Source organism: Musa acuminata, chromosome BXJ2-11, assembly GCF_036884655.1.
Source record: "Musa acuminata AAA Group cultivar baxijiao chromosome BXJ2-11, Cavendish_Baxijiao_AAA, whole genome shotgun sequence".
NCBI lineage: Eukaryota > Viridiplantae > Streptophyta > Magnoliopsida > Zingiberales > Musaceae > Musa > Musa acuminata.
The window spans coordinates 30,242,032-30,262,560 of record NC_088348.1 but is presented as its reverse complement, the minus strand read 5'-3'; the positions used below and the strand labels follow the sequence as shown (position 1 = coordinate 30,262,560).

The following is a 20,529-nucleotide window of genomic DNA, read 5'->3' as shown; positions in this document are numbered from 1 at the left end:
GTTTTGGATTATGCTCGGTCGTCGCCTTCGCCTTCATCCGCTTGTGCTTGGAACCACGCATCACGGACAGAGCGAGTGACATCCACACACACTTTCTCTGATGAGTGTCTTACCATCACAAATGAACAATTGGGTATTTGTTGGGATCAGCAAGATCTCATTGTTGTAAAATTCTTTCCAAAATGCTGTGGACATCAAGAAATAGTAAAAGAGAGAGAGAAAAAATTAAAACTAGAAATTTATATCAAATATATAACTTATAATCTTTCAAACCCCAATAATACAATTTATGTCTATTATTATTTTTATATTATTTTAACCTAATTTTTTTAAAAAATATTCATATCATATGTAAATAAAGAAAAAGGTGTTATGTTAGCTTGATTGATAAAATTTTTATCTTTCTTAAAAGTGATAAGAGTAAAATCCATGTTGGCCTATCTTATGCTAAACTCAAGCTTTGTAAGAGGAAAAGGATTATTAATTTCTTTAACACAATCTGAAACCAAAAATGATTAATCCTAGTACATATTAGCAGCATCAATATGAGCAATCTTGTATATCCATGCAAATTCACAGCCATCGTTTGCGGAACATTTGGTAGCATTAGGCACAATAAAGGATACTGATCAACTTTGATATGACGAAGACAGATACAAGAGGTGAAAGGTGGAAACAACAAAGGATCTATGATTCCAAACAACCTAACAAAATGCCATTAACATCACGATCCCACTCGATTGATCTGCATTGCTAAGCAGTGAGCTCCATTGTTTGTCTTGAGAGCTTTGACTGCCTTTGCTCTCGACACACCAGCCTGTGTCATGACGAGATCGATGTCTCGAGGTTCCAGTCCACTCTCATCAATTTCCTCCTCGTCCTCCCCGGTTGGTGCACCAGACAGCAGATACACCTTGGCCGCCATGTTGCTGAGGTCTGGAATTCTGAATTGTTGAGCAGCTGGGAGCTCAAATCCTCTATTTTTGCCTCTCCAAAGATGACTTATGTATCAGAGTTTGGATTCTTGAAGACATCAGGCTTTGAGGTGACAAACAATAAGGAATAAATAAGTAGGACACACAATTTACACAGTAAAATTGTAGCGGCAATACTTGTAATATTAAATTCCAGAAGTGTTAACTAAATATAGATGATAGTCGACTCCATATTACACTTATATATAGTTTGTAAAGTGCCTTATTTGTCAATATCACAAAACTCTTATTCATGCCAATCAAGCTGCAATATTTAGCTAGTTATGGGTAAGGTTTGGGTTAAAGGTTCCTCATCTTCATTTGTGATCATTGGTAAAGTCAAAGCATCACTTTCATCTTGAATCTTGAATAGTAAATTACTATGCCCTCACTTAGTCCGCAAGATGTAGTCATTTCGATGATGAACTGTGATTTCTTTCTGTAGAATGTTTATGGACTTGATTATATACTTACAGTTTTGGTTCTCTTTATTGTAATCTTGCTGGCACCTGTGACTGGCTTCATTCCTAGCTTCATCGTTGCCTTGCGGCTCTTTTTCTCACTCCTGCTCTGCTTAGAACTGTTATCTGCACCTGCTTTGTGGTCACCTGTTAGTTGATAAAAGGAAGTATAGGGTCATCAAATAAGTCAAACAATATATCTTTTGTAGCAATTTTTATAAGAGCATTATGATTTCTTGTAATGATGATTAATAGCAGCAATCAATCAATTGAATATCGGAATAGATATTTGATTATGATGCTTAGAATTCTAATGCAATCCAAGATCCAAGTTCAAACTTAAATCTTATCAAACTTCAAGAAAATGATTTGTCTCTTGAGATTATTATAAAAATTTAAAATCACCAAAGTACAATGCACCATAAATTTAATATGTATTGTAATTTATGTTTAACTTTTAATAAATTGTAACTCATTAATTATGTGGTTGAGGGATTCAATGTGTAAGAGATCTATAAAAGGAGAAGGAAGAAAGGTTAATGAGGCATTCTAGTCTTTCAAACCTTATCAAACTTTTGCATTTCAAGCTATTAGCTCTTAGTATCTCTTGAAATAGAGAGAATTCTCATTGTCCTTCCATATCTCCCTTTTTTTCTCATCCTCTCCTTCTCTCTACTTATTTGTTTCACATAAAACTCAGTTTTATATTTACAAATAACATGATTTTTTTCTGTAACTTGGACCTGGTCACTCATAAACTTATACTACAAAGGAACACCATTACTGGATCGTTGCCTATCTGACACAAATTAAGCCTTTGACAAGTCTAAACTGCATTATCCTTGATTCCAGTATACAAAACTTCAGAATGAATTGCCAACTTAAATTGGTAAATTATGCATTCTTTGTCAAGGAGGTTAGTTGATTCAAGTAAACTAGTTGAGATGGAGATTTTCCGTCTCATATTCTTCCCTTTCATCCACAGTGTGGAGATTTCAATGATATATTTTTGGGTCAACCCACTGCAAATACTCTTACCAAGAAGATGATGACAATGATGCTTTCAAGGCGTGGGAGTGCAGGAAAACCTTTAAGATGGTGTTAGTGGGAGTAGATGTTTGAGACAAAGCTCCACACAGCTAAATGTTGCAACATGAGGTATGAATTAATGCCCACATGGCCACAGGTTAATAGTTTAAAGAAAAATGATAGACACTTTGGTGTTTTGACATGTAAACCTTTATAAAATGTTTACACTGGTAAGAAACAACATTTAGAATTTACAGATATCCGATGTCCCTATCCGATTACCAGTCAAAACCATCCATTGTACACTCTTGTAGCCATCTTATATTTTAGTCTTCTTCTTAATATCCCAATTGATAATATCTTTTAACAATTATTTTATTGCAACAAGTTCAAGAAAATGACAATTTACTTATTATCAGGAAAGCCACAAAATGAAGAACAAGGAAATAACTAAAGTTCCCCTACTGGATCTGATGAGAATAATGAGAATCAAGGATACTTTGGTTTGTGTTTCACAATGCAATTAGATATGTATTTAAAATATTTCTATCCCAAGACAGAATTCAAAATTAAATTTACAGCCACAATACTATGCTACTTAAGAGAGTTGATAATAGTAACATGTTAGACCCGTTGACATCTTTAGCCTCAGACAATAGAGAACAAACTGCCAGTGTTAAAAATTCCATATTTCAGATATGACTGAAATAGTGCAAACATATACATTGAGCAAAAGAGTTACCATGTATAACAAAATAGTTCTTCATGATAAGATTGAGCTAAATGCTTCAGAAAAGCTTCTCAACCTTATCAACAACATAATTTGCATAAGATTAGTTGGACCTTAAGGCTTGTTGTTTTTATTATAGTAAGTGTCTAAAATTACTATTTCATAACAGCATGATTGCTATCCAGATTATACTACATAAAGGGCTAGGACCTAGGTACAGTAGCATATCATGGTTTAATCAACTTGAATGGGTATAATTTCATACATAATGTTGTTTTGCATTGTGTTAATTTCTTATTATTAAGTACTCAAGATAGTTGAAATCAGATCATTTGCAACATATGGATAATCTTGTCACCTGTAGAAGGTGTCAGCTAACCTAGTTGATAAAGACTTTGACTAGTATATCGTAAGACCCTAGGCTCGATTCCCATCTTTGTCATTTACCCTTTGTAAAAAGATCTCTCCACTAGAATGCTCTCTCTTTATCTATTTCAACTTGTTGAACTTTGACTCTAAGCCTGATGGCTCACTGAATGAATTCCCTTGTGAAAATAAAGAAGTACACAGGTATGCTTAGTAATGAAAGGAAGTCCATTACTGAGAAGTGGTGATCTCATCTAGTCTTGCTTGCTGGGAGAGATGAAACTTATATCTAATATGCATTGTTAGGTTGTTTGACCATCACCGTTGGGGTGAAAGTGGTGTCAGTGTGCCAAATTTGACAATAGTACCTCCCATTTTAATAGCTAATTTTTTAGGTTGTATGACATGACATGCATCACTAGTATTCCCCAGATTTCGGAAAATGATTACATGATGCATACACCTACAGCATATTCAACAAAAAAGGAAAGAAAACATCACTAGAATCTGTATTATAAGCAGTAAATACTAACAGTGGAATTCATATCCACTTTCTTCGGCCCTCTTCTTTTGACATGGAAGCAGAGAGATTCAAAGAGAACATCAACATATCATGCAATCCTTAATTTGTTTTTTGCTCCTTTAGGTCCTAAATGAGAAAGAAACTGTTGCAACATTTTCCTTCTCTAATTGATTAATCTTTCTTTTCCTTTTTCTCTAATTGCTCTTCTCTATTGTTGTCTCTCTTGTTAGCATATCCTAACATCGTACAAATGCCTCCATGTTTTGAATGGGAAAGAAGAAACGACCTTTGAAAGAATTTAACGCATAGCTCTTTCCTATCCTTTCTAGATGCTGCCTAACCAATAATCTAAACTTCTCCTCCCTTTCTTGTATTCTCTCAAGCTTAATATAAGATAGAGCAGAGCATCATCATATTAGTTTCACCATCAATATTATTCAAACAATGTAAGCAATAACAAAACCTAAAAGATACCTAATCTGGTACAGCTAAATCATGGCCATCCAAAACAAAAATATATCAATACAAAGGCGGTGATGGAACGAAAGGTAGAGTTCACCTTCGGCGTCGCCATCTTCATCATCATCATCGCCGTCTTCGTCGTCTACGCCATCATCCTTGACGTCCTCAATGACGTGGGCATCGTCCTCCTGCAGAAAACCTCGTCGTGCTTCCAGTCCAACCAAAAAAGAAACCAATTTATATATCTTCGGGAGCGAAGGGCAACGCAGGTTGCCGGACCTCTTCCTCTCTTCTTCCTGTTGCTGTTCTTGCTGCTGCAGCTACTCCTCTTTCTCTTGGGTGGAGGGGAGCTGCTGCTCTTCTTCACGCTGGACTACCGGGCTTGGCATCTTTGCTAGCGAGAAAACGCGAAGGTTTCTCCTCATCGGCACAATGGCTATGGATAAAACAGGGCGTGGGCTGTGTGTCGGACGGGTTCGATTCCGGGCCGGAATCGGAACCGAGCTGGTTCGGGGTTCGTCGATTTCAAACTAAATCAAAATCGGTGAGCGGTTCGATTCTAATTCTTGTTTTTCTTTTTTTTAATAATTAAAACGTTCTGTTTCGGTTTTAGAATTGAAACGTACTTTTGGGTAATTAGGATCAAATCTTTCGATAGGCATTAGGATGATGCTGATATGTAACAGTTGGACAGAGTTAATAAAAATTAGTATCATCAATTTTGTTATGTATCGTACCAAATGGATGATTTTTTTATTAGTCACTTAATACTTTCGACATGATTTAAGAGACAAATTATATTAAAAACTAATAGATACTATGGTAGAGGAGATCAAACTACGTTACATTATCTAAATAGTCATCCATGATGAAGCAAAAGCAAATTTCAAAAAGATTGATTCACGATTGATGAAAAAATTATTATTATTTATGACTATATATGCAGTTCATAGATCTAATGCTAAAGAATATTTGCGAGCTATCATAAGTTAGCAAGTATGTTGCTCGGACATAATCGATCATAAAATTTATATATAATCATCATCGGGTCCTTTGATGAAAAAGTATTCAAACGGTGAGATACACTAATATGAAATAATTCGATTTGCTATAAATTTTCTTGTCTTAAAGTTAATACTATAAAAGAGGAAGGGTTTTAAGGTAATGATCTGATTTCACGTATTCTAGAACAAGCAATAGAAAATAGGTGAAAAGGACTATTATTTCTTCTAGATGTTGAGATATTATAATGAAATTATAATAGAAGTGATACCACTTTATATTATCTTCCATAACGTCGACATAGGAAGCATCATCAAATGTCTTATTTTAAACATATGCTGATTATCGATCATCGATTTTAAGGCCAAGTGATACTTACGGATCATCGATCATAGGATAAAGTTCATGGACCAAGACATCCATAATGCAGGTAAATTCATATTTAGTATAATTTAATTCATAATTTTTAATATTTATAATTTTTTATTAATAAAATTATCTATCTTGAATTCTATCATCTAAATTTGATCATTTAATTTTGGTATAGTCTTAAAATACGATTAGATTTATTGTCGGTACTAAGAAATATTATATATCGACTCTTGTCGAATAATGTTGATATAACCAATGATATTATTAACGATAATTATTATAAAAAATAATTGATTTAGTCTCTCGTGGTAGTTGTATCATGTTGTTATAGAGAAAGTTACACACATATTAATTATATATTATATTTAATATTAATTATTTATTATATTAATAAAGTCATATTTATATCCTTTTACAATTGAGTGATAACTATAATTTGGAAGAGATGCATCTCTCTACTTTCATCAATGATGACATCAAATAGTTACAAACATAATTACTCAATGTTCATTTTGATTCACATGAAAGTCCATAACACATAATTACTCAACGTTCATTTTGATTCATACGAAAGTCCATCATAGACTATCATATAAACGATTGAAGAAACTGATATGTGTTCACTACAATATGTGGCTAAGGATTTAGTGTACCAACTAGACAAGAAGCCAATGAAACTATAGAATAATCTTATCGACCTCTAATACTATAACAAAGATTCACAACTAATGTTAAAGTGGGTTGAAGCAATGGAGAATCAAGAGGATCTTCTATTTGTTGAGACAGGAGATCCTCCACATCCTTTATGTATTATTATCGAGACAATAGAAGAAGAAAAAATATATCCCTAGTACAAAAAGGATCACCCTTAGTCAAAATATGACATAATAAGCCAGACAATATTAAGTCAGACTACTCGAGGAATTATATAACCCGACCATCATAGTCATACATCCATTGTGCAAACATAAACACCTTCTAAATCACATTAGCACCATGCTCGATTCGAAGATATAACAGTAAAATGGATAATAGTGCCTCAACCAATGATGATGGCAACGACGAAAGGTCGATAATCTCATCTACATAGTTATGATATGAACCAAAAAATAATATTTTACATATGCCACCTAAGATTCAAATTATAGAACTCGATGAGATACTAATCAAGTTTATACACTGAAGGGAAATGGGAAGACAATGAATGATTTTGAGCAAATACGATAGAGCATACATGACATAGACATAAAGCGAAGCTCATGGTATTTACAACCATTATATTATGAAAAATCTTATGTCTAATAGCAATAAGTGATAATTGGTCATTCTTCTCCGAACAATAATATAATAATCGATCTTATAATTCGGAGCAATAGATCAATGGCAAAAGTAAAAGTTTCGGTATTCTCTAATCTTCGCACCAATACATGCCACAATCATACTTGCCTTAAGACCTACCTTAAACACGTGTGGTTCACAATGATTAAACTATAACTATCACTATATTGATGTACTATATTGGGTTTGATAAATATATCAAACTGGGTTTGATAAATATATCAAATAGATATACAAACTGATATTTTATGCACTGATATACAACTATATTTTATGCCTTGAGATCAATTTCTTGAGTTTGATAAATATATCAAACTGATATACAACTATAATTTTTTTTTAAGTTATTTTTTATTATTTTATGCACTATTAATATGCTGATATGGATAGATAAGATGAATCTTGATTGTTTCTAACAATATCCATATCATAAATCATAGACCCATTCATGAATAATAATTCTTTTGATATTATATTTGTTATGACTCTGATTTAAAAAGGTCATATCAATCAATCAATCATAAGAACATTCAAAAGTCATTCCTCGTACACAAATAGAAGCCTATAATATATATTATAATATATATATATATATATATATTCCTTAAATTACTTTAAATTAAAATTAATTAATCGATTAATCAAATCAAATTAACCAATTTTGAATCAGTTCGATTATATATATCTGAAATTATTTTAGTTCGGAATATCTTACTTTAATCGAATCGAATGGTTCAGCTGGTTCATTACAAATCAGTTTGAACACCCGTGATATACTATACAACTTCAGACATCGCAATCGAAGACTCGACATTAGAAGCGAGTTACATTGCTTAGTTGAAGCAGCAATGCCCACTCAAGAGCAACAACCAGGTGGACATGGATTCGTCGAGCTCCCTCGTCTTCGACACCGGCTACTACAACAGAATGGCCTCTTCACTTCCGACCAGACATTGACGTCGACGTCGGGTGACACTGAATCTGCTGGCGACCAACTCAGCGCTCTTCAAGAGCAAGTTTGCAACCTCCATGGTGAAGATGGGCAGCATCGGAGTCCTCGCGGGGACCAATGGAGAGATGCAATCCAACTGTAGGGTGGTCAACTGATGAATACTGATAGCCTGAAATCTACCTCATTTTGGTGGATTCTGCTTTTCTTTCTATGTCATCAAGTTGTAAGAGAGGCTTCATGTACCGCTCGAAAAGAAAGTGTTGGGGATGGAGTAAGGAAAAAACATAATACTACGATGAAAATAAAATAATCCTTTCGATTCAAGAAAAGCGATGTAGTATTTAAAACAAGAGGATTGACAAGAACACTTACAAGATATTCCAAAGTGCACATACTCTCTATATCTCTTACTTCATGAACTATAGTCCTATTTATATGATCTAGTAGTAACTACCTCACTCCCCATGTCACCCATGATTGAGGTAGTTATTGAAATTATCCTATAACTACTATATCATGATTTAAGTAGTTATTGAAACCACCATATAACTATTAGATCATGATTGAGGTAATTATTGAAACTACCCTATAACTACTAGATCATGATAACTACCTAGATAACTATGAATCAAATCTCAACACTCTCCCTTGATTCATAGTTACATACATCGATTTACGGCATGAAATAAACATGCTTTTGAACTGGAATGGACTTGGTGAGGATATTCGTAACTTGTTCATCTGTTCCACAATACTTCATTGTTATGGCTCTACTTGCTACAAGATCTTGGATGAAATGATAGCGTATCTCTATATGCTTTGTTCTTTCATGAAACGTTAGATTCTTCGTCATTGCAATTATAGCTTTATTGTTACAAAATATTTCTGTTGCTTCTTTTTGTTCTTGATGAAGATCTTCAAGAAGTCTTCTAAGCCATATTGCTTGACAAGCTGTTGATGTTGCGACTACATATTTTTCTTCCGATATCGACAACGCAGTTGTTGCTTGCTTTTTAGAACTCCAAGATATAGCTCTCGATCCGAGGCTAAAAACATTGCCTGAAGTACTCTTTCAATCATATGAAGCTCCTGCCCAATCACTATCAGTAAAACTAAATATTATTTGAATATCATGAACTTGTGAATAAGTCATAAACAACTTACTATTTTCTTCATTTTCCTCCACATAGCTTGCTTGCTTTTCTCTTTTCCAGCAATCTGCCTTCACGTGACCAAACTTTTTACAATAGTGACATTGAATTACACTCTTATAATTTTTTTGATCACATGAAGGTAGATCGCTGGAAAAAAGAAAAGCAAGCAAGCTATGTGGAGGAAAATGAAGAAAATAGTAAGTTGTTTATGACTCATTCATAAGTTCATGATATCTCAAATAATATTTGGTTTCACTAACAGTGATTTGGGCAGGAGCTTTAGATGATCGAAAGAATACTTCAGGTAATGTTTTTAGCCTCGGATCGAGAGCTATATCTTAGAGTTTTAAAAAGCAAGCAACAATTATATGATTAGGAAGATGTTCACTATAAGATTTTATTTTATTAACAATTTCAATCACTCGAGAAAGAAAATTTTGTACCGATTCATTGCTTTTCATGAATAAAATTTCAAACTCACGACAAAGGGTTTGAAGTTTTACTATAATCACCCTTGATGAGCCTTGGAATTCATTTTGAAGTATCAACAAAGCTTGCTTTAAGATTATCGTTGCTGTAATTCTCGAGAAGATTGTCTCATGTACAACTTGTTGAATGAAGAACAATGCCTTTGAGTCATTCTTTCTATTCTCCCTCATTCTGATTTCGTCATCTGGATCTGCATATCCATTTTCTATTAAGTCCCAAAGATCTTGAGACTTGAATAGAGTATTCATCTTGATACTCCAAAATTCATAGCATTTACCCAAGAAGATGGGAATAAAGGGTTGAAACATGGAATTGCCATCCAAAATCAAAATTCTCGGTTTAGATTGAAACTAAGCTCTGATACCATAAATGTTGGGAATGGAGGAGCAAGAAAAAAAGATAATACTATAATGAAAGTAAAAGAATCCTTTCGATTCAAGAAAAGCAATGTAGTATTTAAAACAAGAGGATTGATAAGAACACTTACAGGATATTCCCAAATACACACACTCTCTATATCCTTTGCTTCATGAACTATGGTCATATTTACCTATTTATAGGACATAGTGGTAACTACCTCACTCCCCATGTCACCTATGATTAAGGTAGTTATTGAAACTATCCTATAACTACTAGAGGTAGTTATTGAAACTATCCTATAACTACTAGATCATGATTTAGGTAGTTATTGAAACCACCCTATAACTACTATATCATGATTGAGGTAGTTATTAAAACCACCCTATAACTACTAGATCATGATAACTACCTAAATAACTATGAATCAAACCTCAACAAACACGTCCTCAATTTTAGGGACTTGTTGATTTACATTATTTCCTTGATATTTAATATTTCATCAATAAAAATTTGAAGGTTGTTGATGAACTGATGCGTCGTGGTTGGTGAGTCAGTACGGCTCGGTTTGCTGGTCGATGTCGGGAGTCTTCGGTCGGTTGAGTTGGTTGCTGAGATCGATCACGCCTGCAGGATGGGATGCTGACATTGAAATGTTGATTGGCATCTCTCGATCGGGATGCTAGTTGGCGACTCTCGATCGGGATGGTCGCGGCTCGGGAGGTGGCTGCTCTCTTGCACAGAAGGCCCTCATCGGGTGGTTACCGACTTTGGCCCCTCAACGAGTAAGTCAGTGCTTGGTTGGTTTTGTTTGTCTTTTTTCTCTCCCTTGGATGGATGCCAACAATGGGTTTTTATACTACTATACGAGGGTCGACCATACGCGGGTTTGGCATAGCGGTCGATTCTCAAGGGGCAAGATGATACCTTTATGCGGCCGTCGTCCCGGGACGCGCGGAACGACACCATACAGCGTCGTCCCGAGCTTTCTAGGACGGGATATACCGAGGAACGCCTTGGTACATATTATGACTTGGCGAGTGGGAGTGCTCCTCTTGTTGAACTGACGGTGGCGTGACATGATGTTGATTATAGCATGACCAGAACCTAAAATATACCTTATCAAAGGTGATATCTAATACAAATTTGGATTAAATGTTAAGAATATATAATTTTTTTCTCAAAAACAAAAGAATGGTTCTCCGGTCCCCAAGTGCTCAAATAATAGCCAGATTAATCCTTAAAACCTTTGATCAAAATTTATAATATTCAATCAAGAATGAATATTATTTCTTCTTTTTTTTCTATTTGATTCTTACTTTTCTTCTTATTCATCGCATATGTGAAATATACTAAACTAATTAAACTTATTTAAATTTAAAAAAAAAAAGAAAAAAAAAAAACTAAATTGGTTCTACGTTAACATGTTATCACTTTAGAAAGCTTTTCCATGGCTTGTGGACACACCAAAGCCAGCACTCTGTTCTTGAAGGATCAGTCGGACATTTTTGTCTGCGTCGATGATCGGAAGAGCCTATCAATTCGACATCTATTTCTCCCCAGCGGTCCAATTTATTCTCTTTAGGGCCAAGAAGCCCATGAAATCGTCTCATTAAACGCTCTGAGCATTTCACAGAGTCCACGCAGCAGTCGCCAAACTTCTCTGTAAATTAAAATTATACTTCAGATAATAGCATCGTAAGAAAGAAATAGAAAGAGAAATGATAATGAAACTTTCCGAGATAAGACAAGGGGGAGCAGCAATGGATGTCTCGTTAGTGTAGCCCATCGATTCATGTGCACGAGGACCAACTGGGCGTGGCTAACGGCTGCATGCTACAACCATCCATGGAAGGACAGGGATTAGCTCAGAGGTTGCAGCCAGCAGGGGCGACGTCGGCCTTGTCGCTCATCAATCTCTCTCTCTCTCTCTCGTGCGCACGTCAATTGAGGCGTCTGATGTCCGCCAGATCAGACCCCCTCCCTGTCCCCGCATCATCTCCAGCTTGCATCTCTCGCCCTCCCTCTACGTGCTGCTACATCTAATCATAATAATACCTCCAATGTAGTGTCACTCGGCACGCGATTTAAAGCACAACCCATCAAGGGATGACGGGATGAGCGCAGTGTTTTCCCTCTTCCTGCCTCCAACCATGCATCGATCTCTCCGGGGCCTGTGGTGGAGAAGCATGGCGACTGATGCAACACGGTAACGAACAATCAACAGCGAAGTCAGCTAGGCGGGCTCGATGTTACGATCCTGAAACCCTACATTCCAACGAGAGGCCATCCTCGAGAACATGGGGTGGTGGTGGCAGTGGGCTCGCTCAGCCGAAAGGGAGAGGACATAGGCATCGCCGGACCCTCTTGACATCTAGAGATACGTGTCCTCCTACTGCGGACAGCGAGGGGAAGGGGAAGGGGCCGAGATAAGAACAGATGCTTGAGACTGTGTACTCGCCATAAAGTTTCAGTAGCGGCTGGACCACCTTGAAAACGAGAGCAGGCCTCATGCACACTTTCTTTGCCTTGCCTGATTCCTCGGGGAGTAGCTTTGCACACATGCTACAGCTGCATGTGTACCATCTGCTGTATGCCTCAGCATGAATCCGGGGCAGACGTCTCTGTGTGCGCCTTCACCTACTCTTGTTGACAATTCGAGCTGATGGTGGAAGAGCTTGTTCCCATGTTCATCCCCATTTCCAGATGCCTCTGTGTTCTCCACACTGCATGCGTATAGTTACTTCCCAGTCGCTAGTTAATTTACTGCCTGGCATTTGCTGTCCATGGATGTAGAAAGAACAACAGATATGTTCACTGCAATCGAGGGCTGTCTCTGAACCAGACTTCCAACAGTTCCTTGGCTTGTGTTTTCTTGAAGAAGGCAAACCTCACACTCATGGATTCTATTCACAAACGATGAAACGCGCTGAGGAAAAATAAAATCATTATTGGTAGCCAATTATGTCAGTCACATTAGTACTTGTAAGATTCAGGTGACTTGATTCACCATAGAGAGCTTCTGCTGCAGCTACATCATATTGTCACAGAATCAATACATGGATGTTAGACTGAAAAGCATTGTGCCAATCAAGCTGGTTGAAATATCAGTCATTGCATAAATTTCTATAAATCCATTCTTTATGTGTAATATTCTTTGCCAAGAAGCCATTGGTTTCTTTCTCTTTGGCATTGTTGGTTCTGATTCAGTGTGTGCAGCAGGAATGGACCTATGCTAGCCTTTGTATGGCCACTTAAATATGCATCAAACGAGATCTTATCCTTAGCCAACTACACAAGTAACACATGATCTATGACCTAAGTTTCTCCATCCTAATAATCCTATTACGTGATAGAGAATCAACTGGTTGACAAGGAGAAATCTTGATACGCTTATCTATCGTATCGTATCGATCATCCTATGATTCAAGGGTAATCACCACCCTGACTCATTAGCATGATCAGAGGACCAAGCTCTTCTCAATCTATATAAATGTACAACATCATTCATCATCAAGCAACACAATACAAATCATTCCATTATGTATTCTCTTCCTAGTATCAAAGCCTCCTTGCTTTAAGCAAGAAGCCTCACTCCCTTTCCTCATCTCTCTAGTTGATGTCTGTTCTGTGGACGATTCTCTATCAATACATAATACTGTAATGGTAAGACTTGTGTGTCTCCAAATCAGGCCAAGAATGTGTGCATAACTAAACAAGAACATATCTTTCGCGATGTATATATGCATTCAACTAAGCAGACATAATTATGAAATGCAATGAAACCATCTTAGCTAATAATTAAGCTATTATGCCAGAAGAACTCACTGCTTTTGCAAAAGGAAAGCATCAATACCCGAGTGTGTATTTCTCTGCATGTTGGAATATTCAACATACAAAACTTCCAAGCTTCTAATCCGTATAAATACGGGCATGCCCAAAACACAAGTTTGGAACTTCCAATCTACATGGAACTTGATATCTTTGTCATCGGTGCTTTCATGACCAGTAGATTGGAGAAGAGAGACCCAACGTGACCATATACAACACCAACCAATATGAGTACTGCAAGACTTATAGACATGTGTACAACCTTACAAAATCAACAAAATAATTCCCACATTATAATTGGGTTCTTTATCCAACTAGGAAACAATCATCTTATTGTAGTTTGAAGAACAGTCACAACATATTAGTAGCCATGTTATTTTTTCTTTATCAAAAGCATGACCGAATTCGATGATGATGTACTCAGTATGCAACAATTAGGCTAAAAACTATGTAAATTAAAAGGCACCTACAAGAGTGAAGAGCTTAAAGAAATATGATTTATGAAGAGATATAGAGACATATTAGATTGTCACTATTCTAGCTATGAGCAACCCCATGTCAACATTGGTGTATTTCATCCAACATTAGCAAAGAGCTAGGTGAAGATATTATGGCTAGTATATGTTGAACCCTACTTTTTCTTACCAGGTAGAAGTCATCAATCCTCATTCCAAATCCTAGATTGCCTAGTGAGGGAATATGCAATAATTCTTCGGGATCTTAATGTTTTGATTCGCGATGATGCGAGTATTTACTTTTGTTACCTCAAGTAAGGTTTAGGATTGGTTTTTTTTTCCTTATAGAAATGGAAGTATGAATGTTGAAATAACCAGTGATGTGGCACTTGAGAAAGATAAAAGGAGAAGCCACTGACACATTCTTTAAAGAAGCAAGCAATGTTGTTTAAGCGATCCATATGGATGTTACTTACTTGAGGCATAGCATGGAAGATAAAGAAGAAAAATGCAGGCATTGAAGCAAGAAGAGCAAGTTAATATTCCTAAGGTTGTATATTTGATGCAGAATTGGAAAGCAAGATTTCTAACGAGTAGTTGTATGCGGAAAACAATCATGGTTATGATGGAAAGCTTTTGATGTTGGAGATGATGAATGCCAACCAAAAAGGGGATTTAGCTCTCCACAGTTGCTTTCGCTAATAATTCTTCTTCTTCGATTCCTTTTGCACTGTTAGTGAGCAGTAAGAGCATCAAAAAGCATGTCAAGTCAACATATACAGCCGCTGGTACTCAATTTGCAGCAAAAGCAAAGCTGATCCAACTTTAACAGCCTTTAAATGAAGTGGCAGAAGATAAGGAGACTTATCTTCTTCATTCTGATCCCTTAATTCATAAGAGTCCAAAGAAAGTTCAGAAGACATTAAACTAGAAAAACCTATCCTTTTTGTTTCCAAGGAAAAAAGCAAGACAGGACATGCTTGCAGCTATATATGCTCATCATTGTTAACTTATGATGCATGGATTGTAACATAAAGAAAAAGAAAATGGATGGAGAAGGATTTAGATCTGACCTCTGCTGCACCAAACCTGTCCGGCCGTCCTCCACTTTAAGGAATGTCGAGTTGACTGCTTTGGAACTATCTGAGAGATAATTAGGCAAACAATGGTTGGAAAGCAAGAACATTGAGGCCAAGAATGTGGGATATATTGTGGTAACATAGGTTCAGTAGATTAGAATCCTATGTCGGCTTTATATCTTGGATATATGTACAACTGGAAGAGAATATTATCAGGAAGGAAATGACTTTAATCTGCATAAACTCTTCTGTTCTTCCATTTCTTGAAGTATGAAAGAAGCAAAAATAATAGAGAAGGAACCTTCCATGCTTTGGCCAATCGATCCGGAAGGTAATGGCAATAGATATCATCCCCTCTTTTTTGGTATCCATCTCCTTCGTAGGTCAAGATCCAACGATGATTGCTGCTACTTGGTCGTCGACGAAGATGAAGCGAACGAGGACTCGACGCTGCTGTGTTGATTTTGGAGAGGAGGGAGAGCAGACGCCTCTGGCGACGGTAACCAACTCGGAGATGTGCGTTCGCTGCGGGGGACGGGTTCACCTTCTGAGCCGGCGCAGACAAGGTTTACCCCAAACAGCCTTACGTTTTTGGCCGTGGCCTGGTCGTGGACGACGGGCGCCGGGTCAAGAACCATGGAGAGGCCACCGGAGTGCATCTCGACCGGTGGCGGCGCGGTGAGTGGAGATTGAAAGAAAATGAGCTGGCCCCCCAAAGCACCCGGACTCATGACATTGCATCCATACCCCTGGAGGTGTTGGTCGTACGCCGTCGTCGTCGTCGTCGGAGGAGGAGGAGGAGGAGGAGGAGGGGGCATGAAGAGATGGGTGCCCCACGGTCCTACGGACCGCGCAAACGAGACTCCAGGGAAATAAATCTGCGGCATCCGGGCCGCGTCATGGTTGCCAGGCCTCCGCTTCCAGTCGATGTACAGCTGGTCGCGGCCGGAGTCGCCGAGGCCACGACCGAAGGAGACGGTGTCCCCGGCGTGGAGCCGCTTCTCCTTCACGAAACGGCTCCATCCCTTGGTCATCACGTAGCTCTGGCTGCTGCTCCAGTAGGAGTACCGGAAGCGCCACGACTCGCCGTTGCGGTCCTCGAAGCTGAGCAGCAGCCCTTTGCCGTTGTCCCCCGCGTCCAGCGGGAAGTACTTCTCCGCGTGCTGCTTCGGGATCACCAGACGGTTGAGCTTGCCGACGTCGCTGGGCGTCACCACCTTGTCGAACATGTGCTCCTTCTCGACACAAGACTCTTCACCACGGCCGCTGCTTCCCGACGAGCCGTCGTTCCACCTGAAAGGAGCGACGGACGACGGCGGCAACGACGGCGAGGAGGAGGAGGAGGTAGAGGAAGGCACAAAAGAAGCATGTTTCCAGGCGTCTTGTTGCTCGGTCATGCGAGACATATCTCTTCCACGAGTGAACTCCATCCGCTGATTTCCTCAAACCTCAAAGACTCCCTCAAGACACCAAAACCAAATCGATAGCAGGAGAAGGTCTCCAATCCTTGTGTCTGATCTCTTCTTCCTCTCCTCCAATTATCCTTTGAGATCTAAAGAAAGGGTTTCTCCCGTGCGATGCTAAGAAAGAAGAGAAGGGGGTGGAGGGTCGGCACCTTCGTTTTTGACTAGGAAGGGATGTCGATCAGGAGAGCTCCCATCGACTCCTCGGGAAGCGGCTGTGATTTTGGTGGTGCAGTAGTACATTTGCTGTGTTTTCTTGGCTTATCTCTTTGTCCTGCCATCCCACTGCCTCCGAAGGTTCCCGGAAGGAAGGGGTGGGGTATTTGTAGCTTCTAACAATCCATGCTGCTGCTGTGAGGGTAGAGAGAAGCACAGCAGTAAAGGTAGCTTCACAGTAGATAGAATAGTAGGTTTATAAGGGACGGAGAGGGGTGAATTATCTATCCGGCTGGATTCATGTGGTGGTCTTGTCCATTTCATCATATGGACCGGAAATCCATAAACAAGAGAGATGGCTTGTGATGAGCGCCACCACTGCAACTTGTTCTAAACAACAGAAAGCCGGAGTCTGATTTCCCAAAAATAATCTCACACCGCACCATATCTTACACAGTTTATGTGTTTGATATCACACCCCTTCCCTTTGTTTATTTATTGATTTGGACGCTACTGTTTAACGATATCCGAAGCTACGGAGGACTGGCGGTAAGGAGGAAGAAAGCCAGGCTCGGTCTTGTCTGAGAATGATTTGACTTTTAGGTGACACGGTTCTTATTTTTTATTTACTTGCTGTTTCGTTAGCTTAAGTGTGGAGGAGACATCTCAGAAGCAGGACAGATTAGAGGTCTTTCTCTTACCCACCTGACTCAATCTTCTTCTCTACCATCACAAAATCCATGGAGGAGCCCAAAGATTTCCAGGAGAAGAACGTGGGATTTGCATAGATCTTGTGACTGAATTCTACATTAAAATAAAATTAAAAGTTATATTCCTATTACATTAAATATTAAATATCTCTATCATTTCTGTCCGACAAAGACAAAAAGAGAAGATATTAATATAGTATAGTATTTTAAAAAAATTATTTTTTTCAAAATAATTAAATATAAGATTATTTTTATAAAAAAATGTTGAAGAAACTCTTATAGAGAATAGTCAAAAACCTTGACATTCAAATGTTTCTTTCTAAATTTGTTGTTTGATGACAATAATTTCTAGTGAAAGTAGAACAGATCATTGAGATACCTTTTTCATTTGGAGGGTTTGAGAGACTAATAAGCCAAGAGAAATCTAAAGTGCTTTTATTTTACGGCGGCTAACTAGTCTACCCTAACATGTGTTGTTTTGTATAGTGTACTAACATGCATTTGATATGGTGCAATGAACATGAGAATGATGTTTGACAACAAATGAGCAACAATTTCGACCTTGGGCGAGCCAACCATCTTGTTTGTTTCTGCGCAGATTGCTTCTTCACGTGCCGGTGGCTGCTCATGGTGCTTTCACTGCCTCTGGCCACAGGAAACCACATAGAAATCGGTGACCCATAACTATACGTGCAGAAAGTTGGAGCACTGATGTCACTTCACCGATGATCCATGCTTTCTGCACATCGCATGTTATCCTATCCGAAGGAAGCTTAGAGATGGAAGAAAAAGTTGTGATTCGACGGTAGAAAACGCACACAAAATTTGTCTACCAAACACGCCATGTTGAGGAGAAATCTTTACACAATGGGGGGCTGCTCCCATGGCGAAAAGATGAAACAATGATGCTTAGACAACTGCTACAGGATGGGAAGAGGACAAAGTTGATGAGCTTGTGAGAAAAGCAGCACTCTTCAAATTGTCCCCCACCCGCATAGAACACCACGTGGTTTCGTGGTGTGATCGCCATTCGCTGGATGAGAAGTTGCCATCACAATGAGTGCCGATCGAGCCCTGAGATCTGCTTCACCGGCTTCTCCTGCATCCATTACCTTGTTGCTCTCAGCATGCAGTAGTATACAGCGGACTGCGTTGCCTGTTTTCCGAAGCTGGCTCTGACCGAGTCCAGACCGAGAGAGCATACCTGGGGACTCTCTTTCATCAGATGTCGCAATTGAAAGACAACTCGATCGCTGGAACTTGCATTTGTTTATTCTGATTCGATAACGAAGGTCCAACACATGTCCAGAATACCTAACTCTCGTTAGCATACGCAGGCTTTGCCATTGGAACTTCCGATCCAGAATGAACCACACTAATATTCTATCGCCATAGGGCGATAGAATATTACCTTACACTGCTGCAGATGCATCTCTCCTGTTCAAGGCATTTAATTCATGGAACTCCGAGGGGGGGGGGGGGGGGGGGGATGATGCGTCCGCCTTGAACAGATACCAAGACAACAAGTACGTCAGCTGCCCGACGAGGCCTTACGTAGGTGTATGGAACAGATCAAAAGGCGGGAAAAGTGGGATTACTTTAAGAGACAAGATGATACCGTGTTGCGTTGAATACATTAAGGGAAGGTGGCTGTGGCCTTCCCATGTCCACCGACTTGTCTCGCGCCTCTCGAGAAGTGCTGCTGCCGCTGCTGCTGCTGCTGCAAAACCCATTATTCGCACCCATGCATGCATGATGCCCATATAAAACTCCTCCTCCTCCTCCTCTACAAATTCACCGGCTTTGTGTTACTGCTTTTGCTTTTAGAGGAAAGATCGATGTGGGCGTCTGTGTGCTGAGGTAGAATGGGAGACATGAGCCGTTGGATGTCGATAATATAAGAAGAATTCCACGGTACGGACGAAGGATTAATCTCCACGGCACGAGTGGACTCTTCTTTTCTGGCTCTCCTGCTAGTCGTCCTACATATGCTGTCATTAAAAGATGAGATAGGATGTGACAAGCACATACAACAAGCTTCCATATATGTATATTTTAGCTAGATGAGAAAGAAATGTGGTCTGTCATTTGGTCAATTGCATATGTCGATTGTAAATTTAGCAACTAGTGCTTTTGAATGCCTGTTTAACTAATAGAGAACATCCTATGGCAAATTGAATCCACTAATGAACGTGATGCCAGCCAGCTATGTAACATGAGGATTAGATGGAAGTATGGATCAACAATGCACAGGTAAACACAAGAATGAAACAACCCCTTGATCGTACGAGTAGGTGAGGTGGTCGCATTCCACTGAAGCTAGATTCTATTAGTGACCCACTAGGGTTTCCAAGAGACCAATTGCTTGGTTGTTGATGCACTCCTCTCTATTCATGAGGAGTCATTTGACCATATCTGCAGCCATGTTAACCACTAATTTCAATGAAGACTATTTTCTAAGGCTTGTTTAGCGATAAACGATAATCAAACGTCGTCGGTAGCTTCGGGCCAATGGCTCGATCCCCTTGGAAAAAAAAATAATAATGTGCATCCTTATCTTGATTCTTCGTTAGCTCTGTCATTGGTTGATGCCATTAGAAGTAGTAAGAACCAATCAATAGAAATT

The 20,529-nt window shown here is 38.7% G+C and overlaps 1 protein-coding gene and 1 long non-coding RNA gene across 2 annotated transcripts; both read right to left on the bottom strand.

Moving 5' to 3' along the window:
• Window positions 1–531: 531 nt before the first annotated feature.
• LOC135626931 (uncharacterized) lies at window positions 532–4,904 on the bottom strand. Its single transcript, XR_010492504.1, has 3 exons — window positions 4,643–4,904; window positions 1,449–1,582; window positions 532–1,038 (listed from the first exon to the last, which is right to left on the bottom strand). It is a non-coding gene; the product is annotated as an uncharacterized LOC135626931 (long non-coding RNA).
• Window positions 4,905–12,429: 7,525 nt separating this feature from the next.
• LOC103972043 (B3 domain-containing protein Os03g0120900) lies at window positions 12,430–17,396 on the bottom strand. The gene is made up of 2 exons (XM_065133023.1): window positions 15,876–17,396; window positions 12,430–15,638 (listed from the first exon to the last, which is right to left on the bottom strand). The coding sequence occupies exon 1, from the start codon at window positions 17,002–17,004 to the stop codon at window positions 15,982–15,984; it is 1,023 nt and encodes a 340-aa protein (XP_064989095.1). The 5' UTR covers window positions 17,005–17,396; the 3' UTR covers window positions 12,430–15,638; window positions 15,876–15,981.
• Window positions 17,397–20,529: the final 3,133 nt, after the last annotated feature.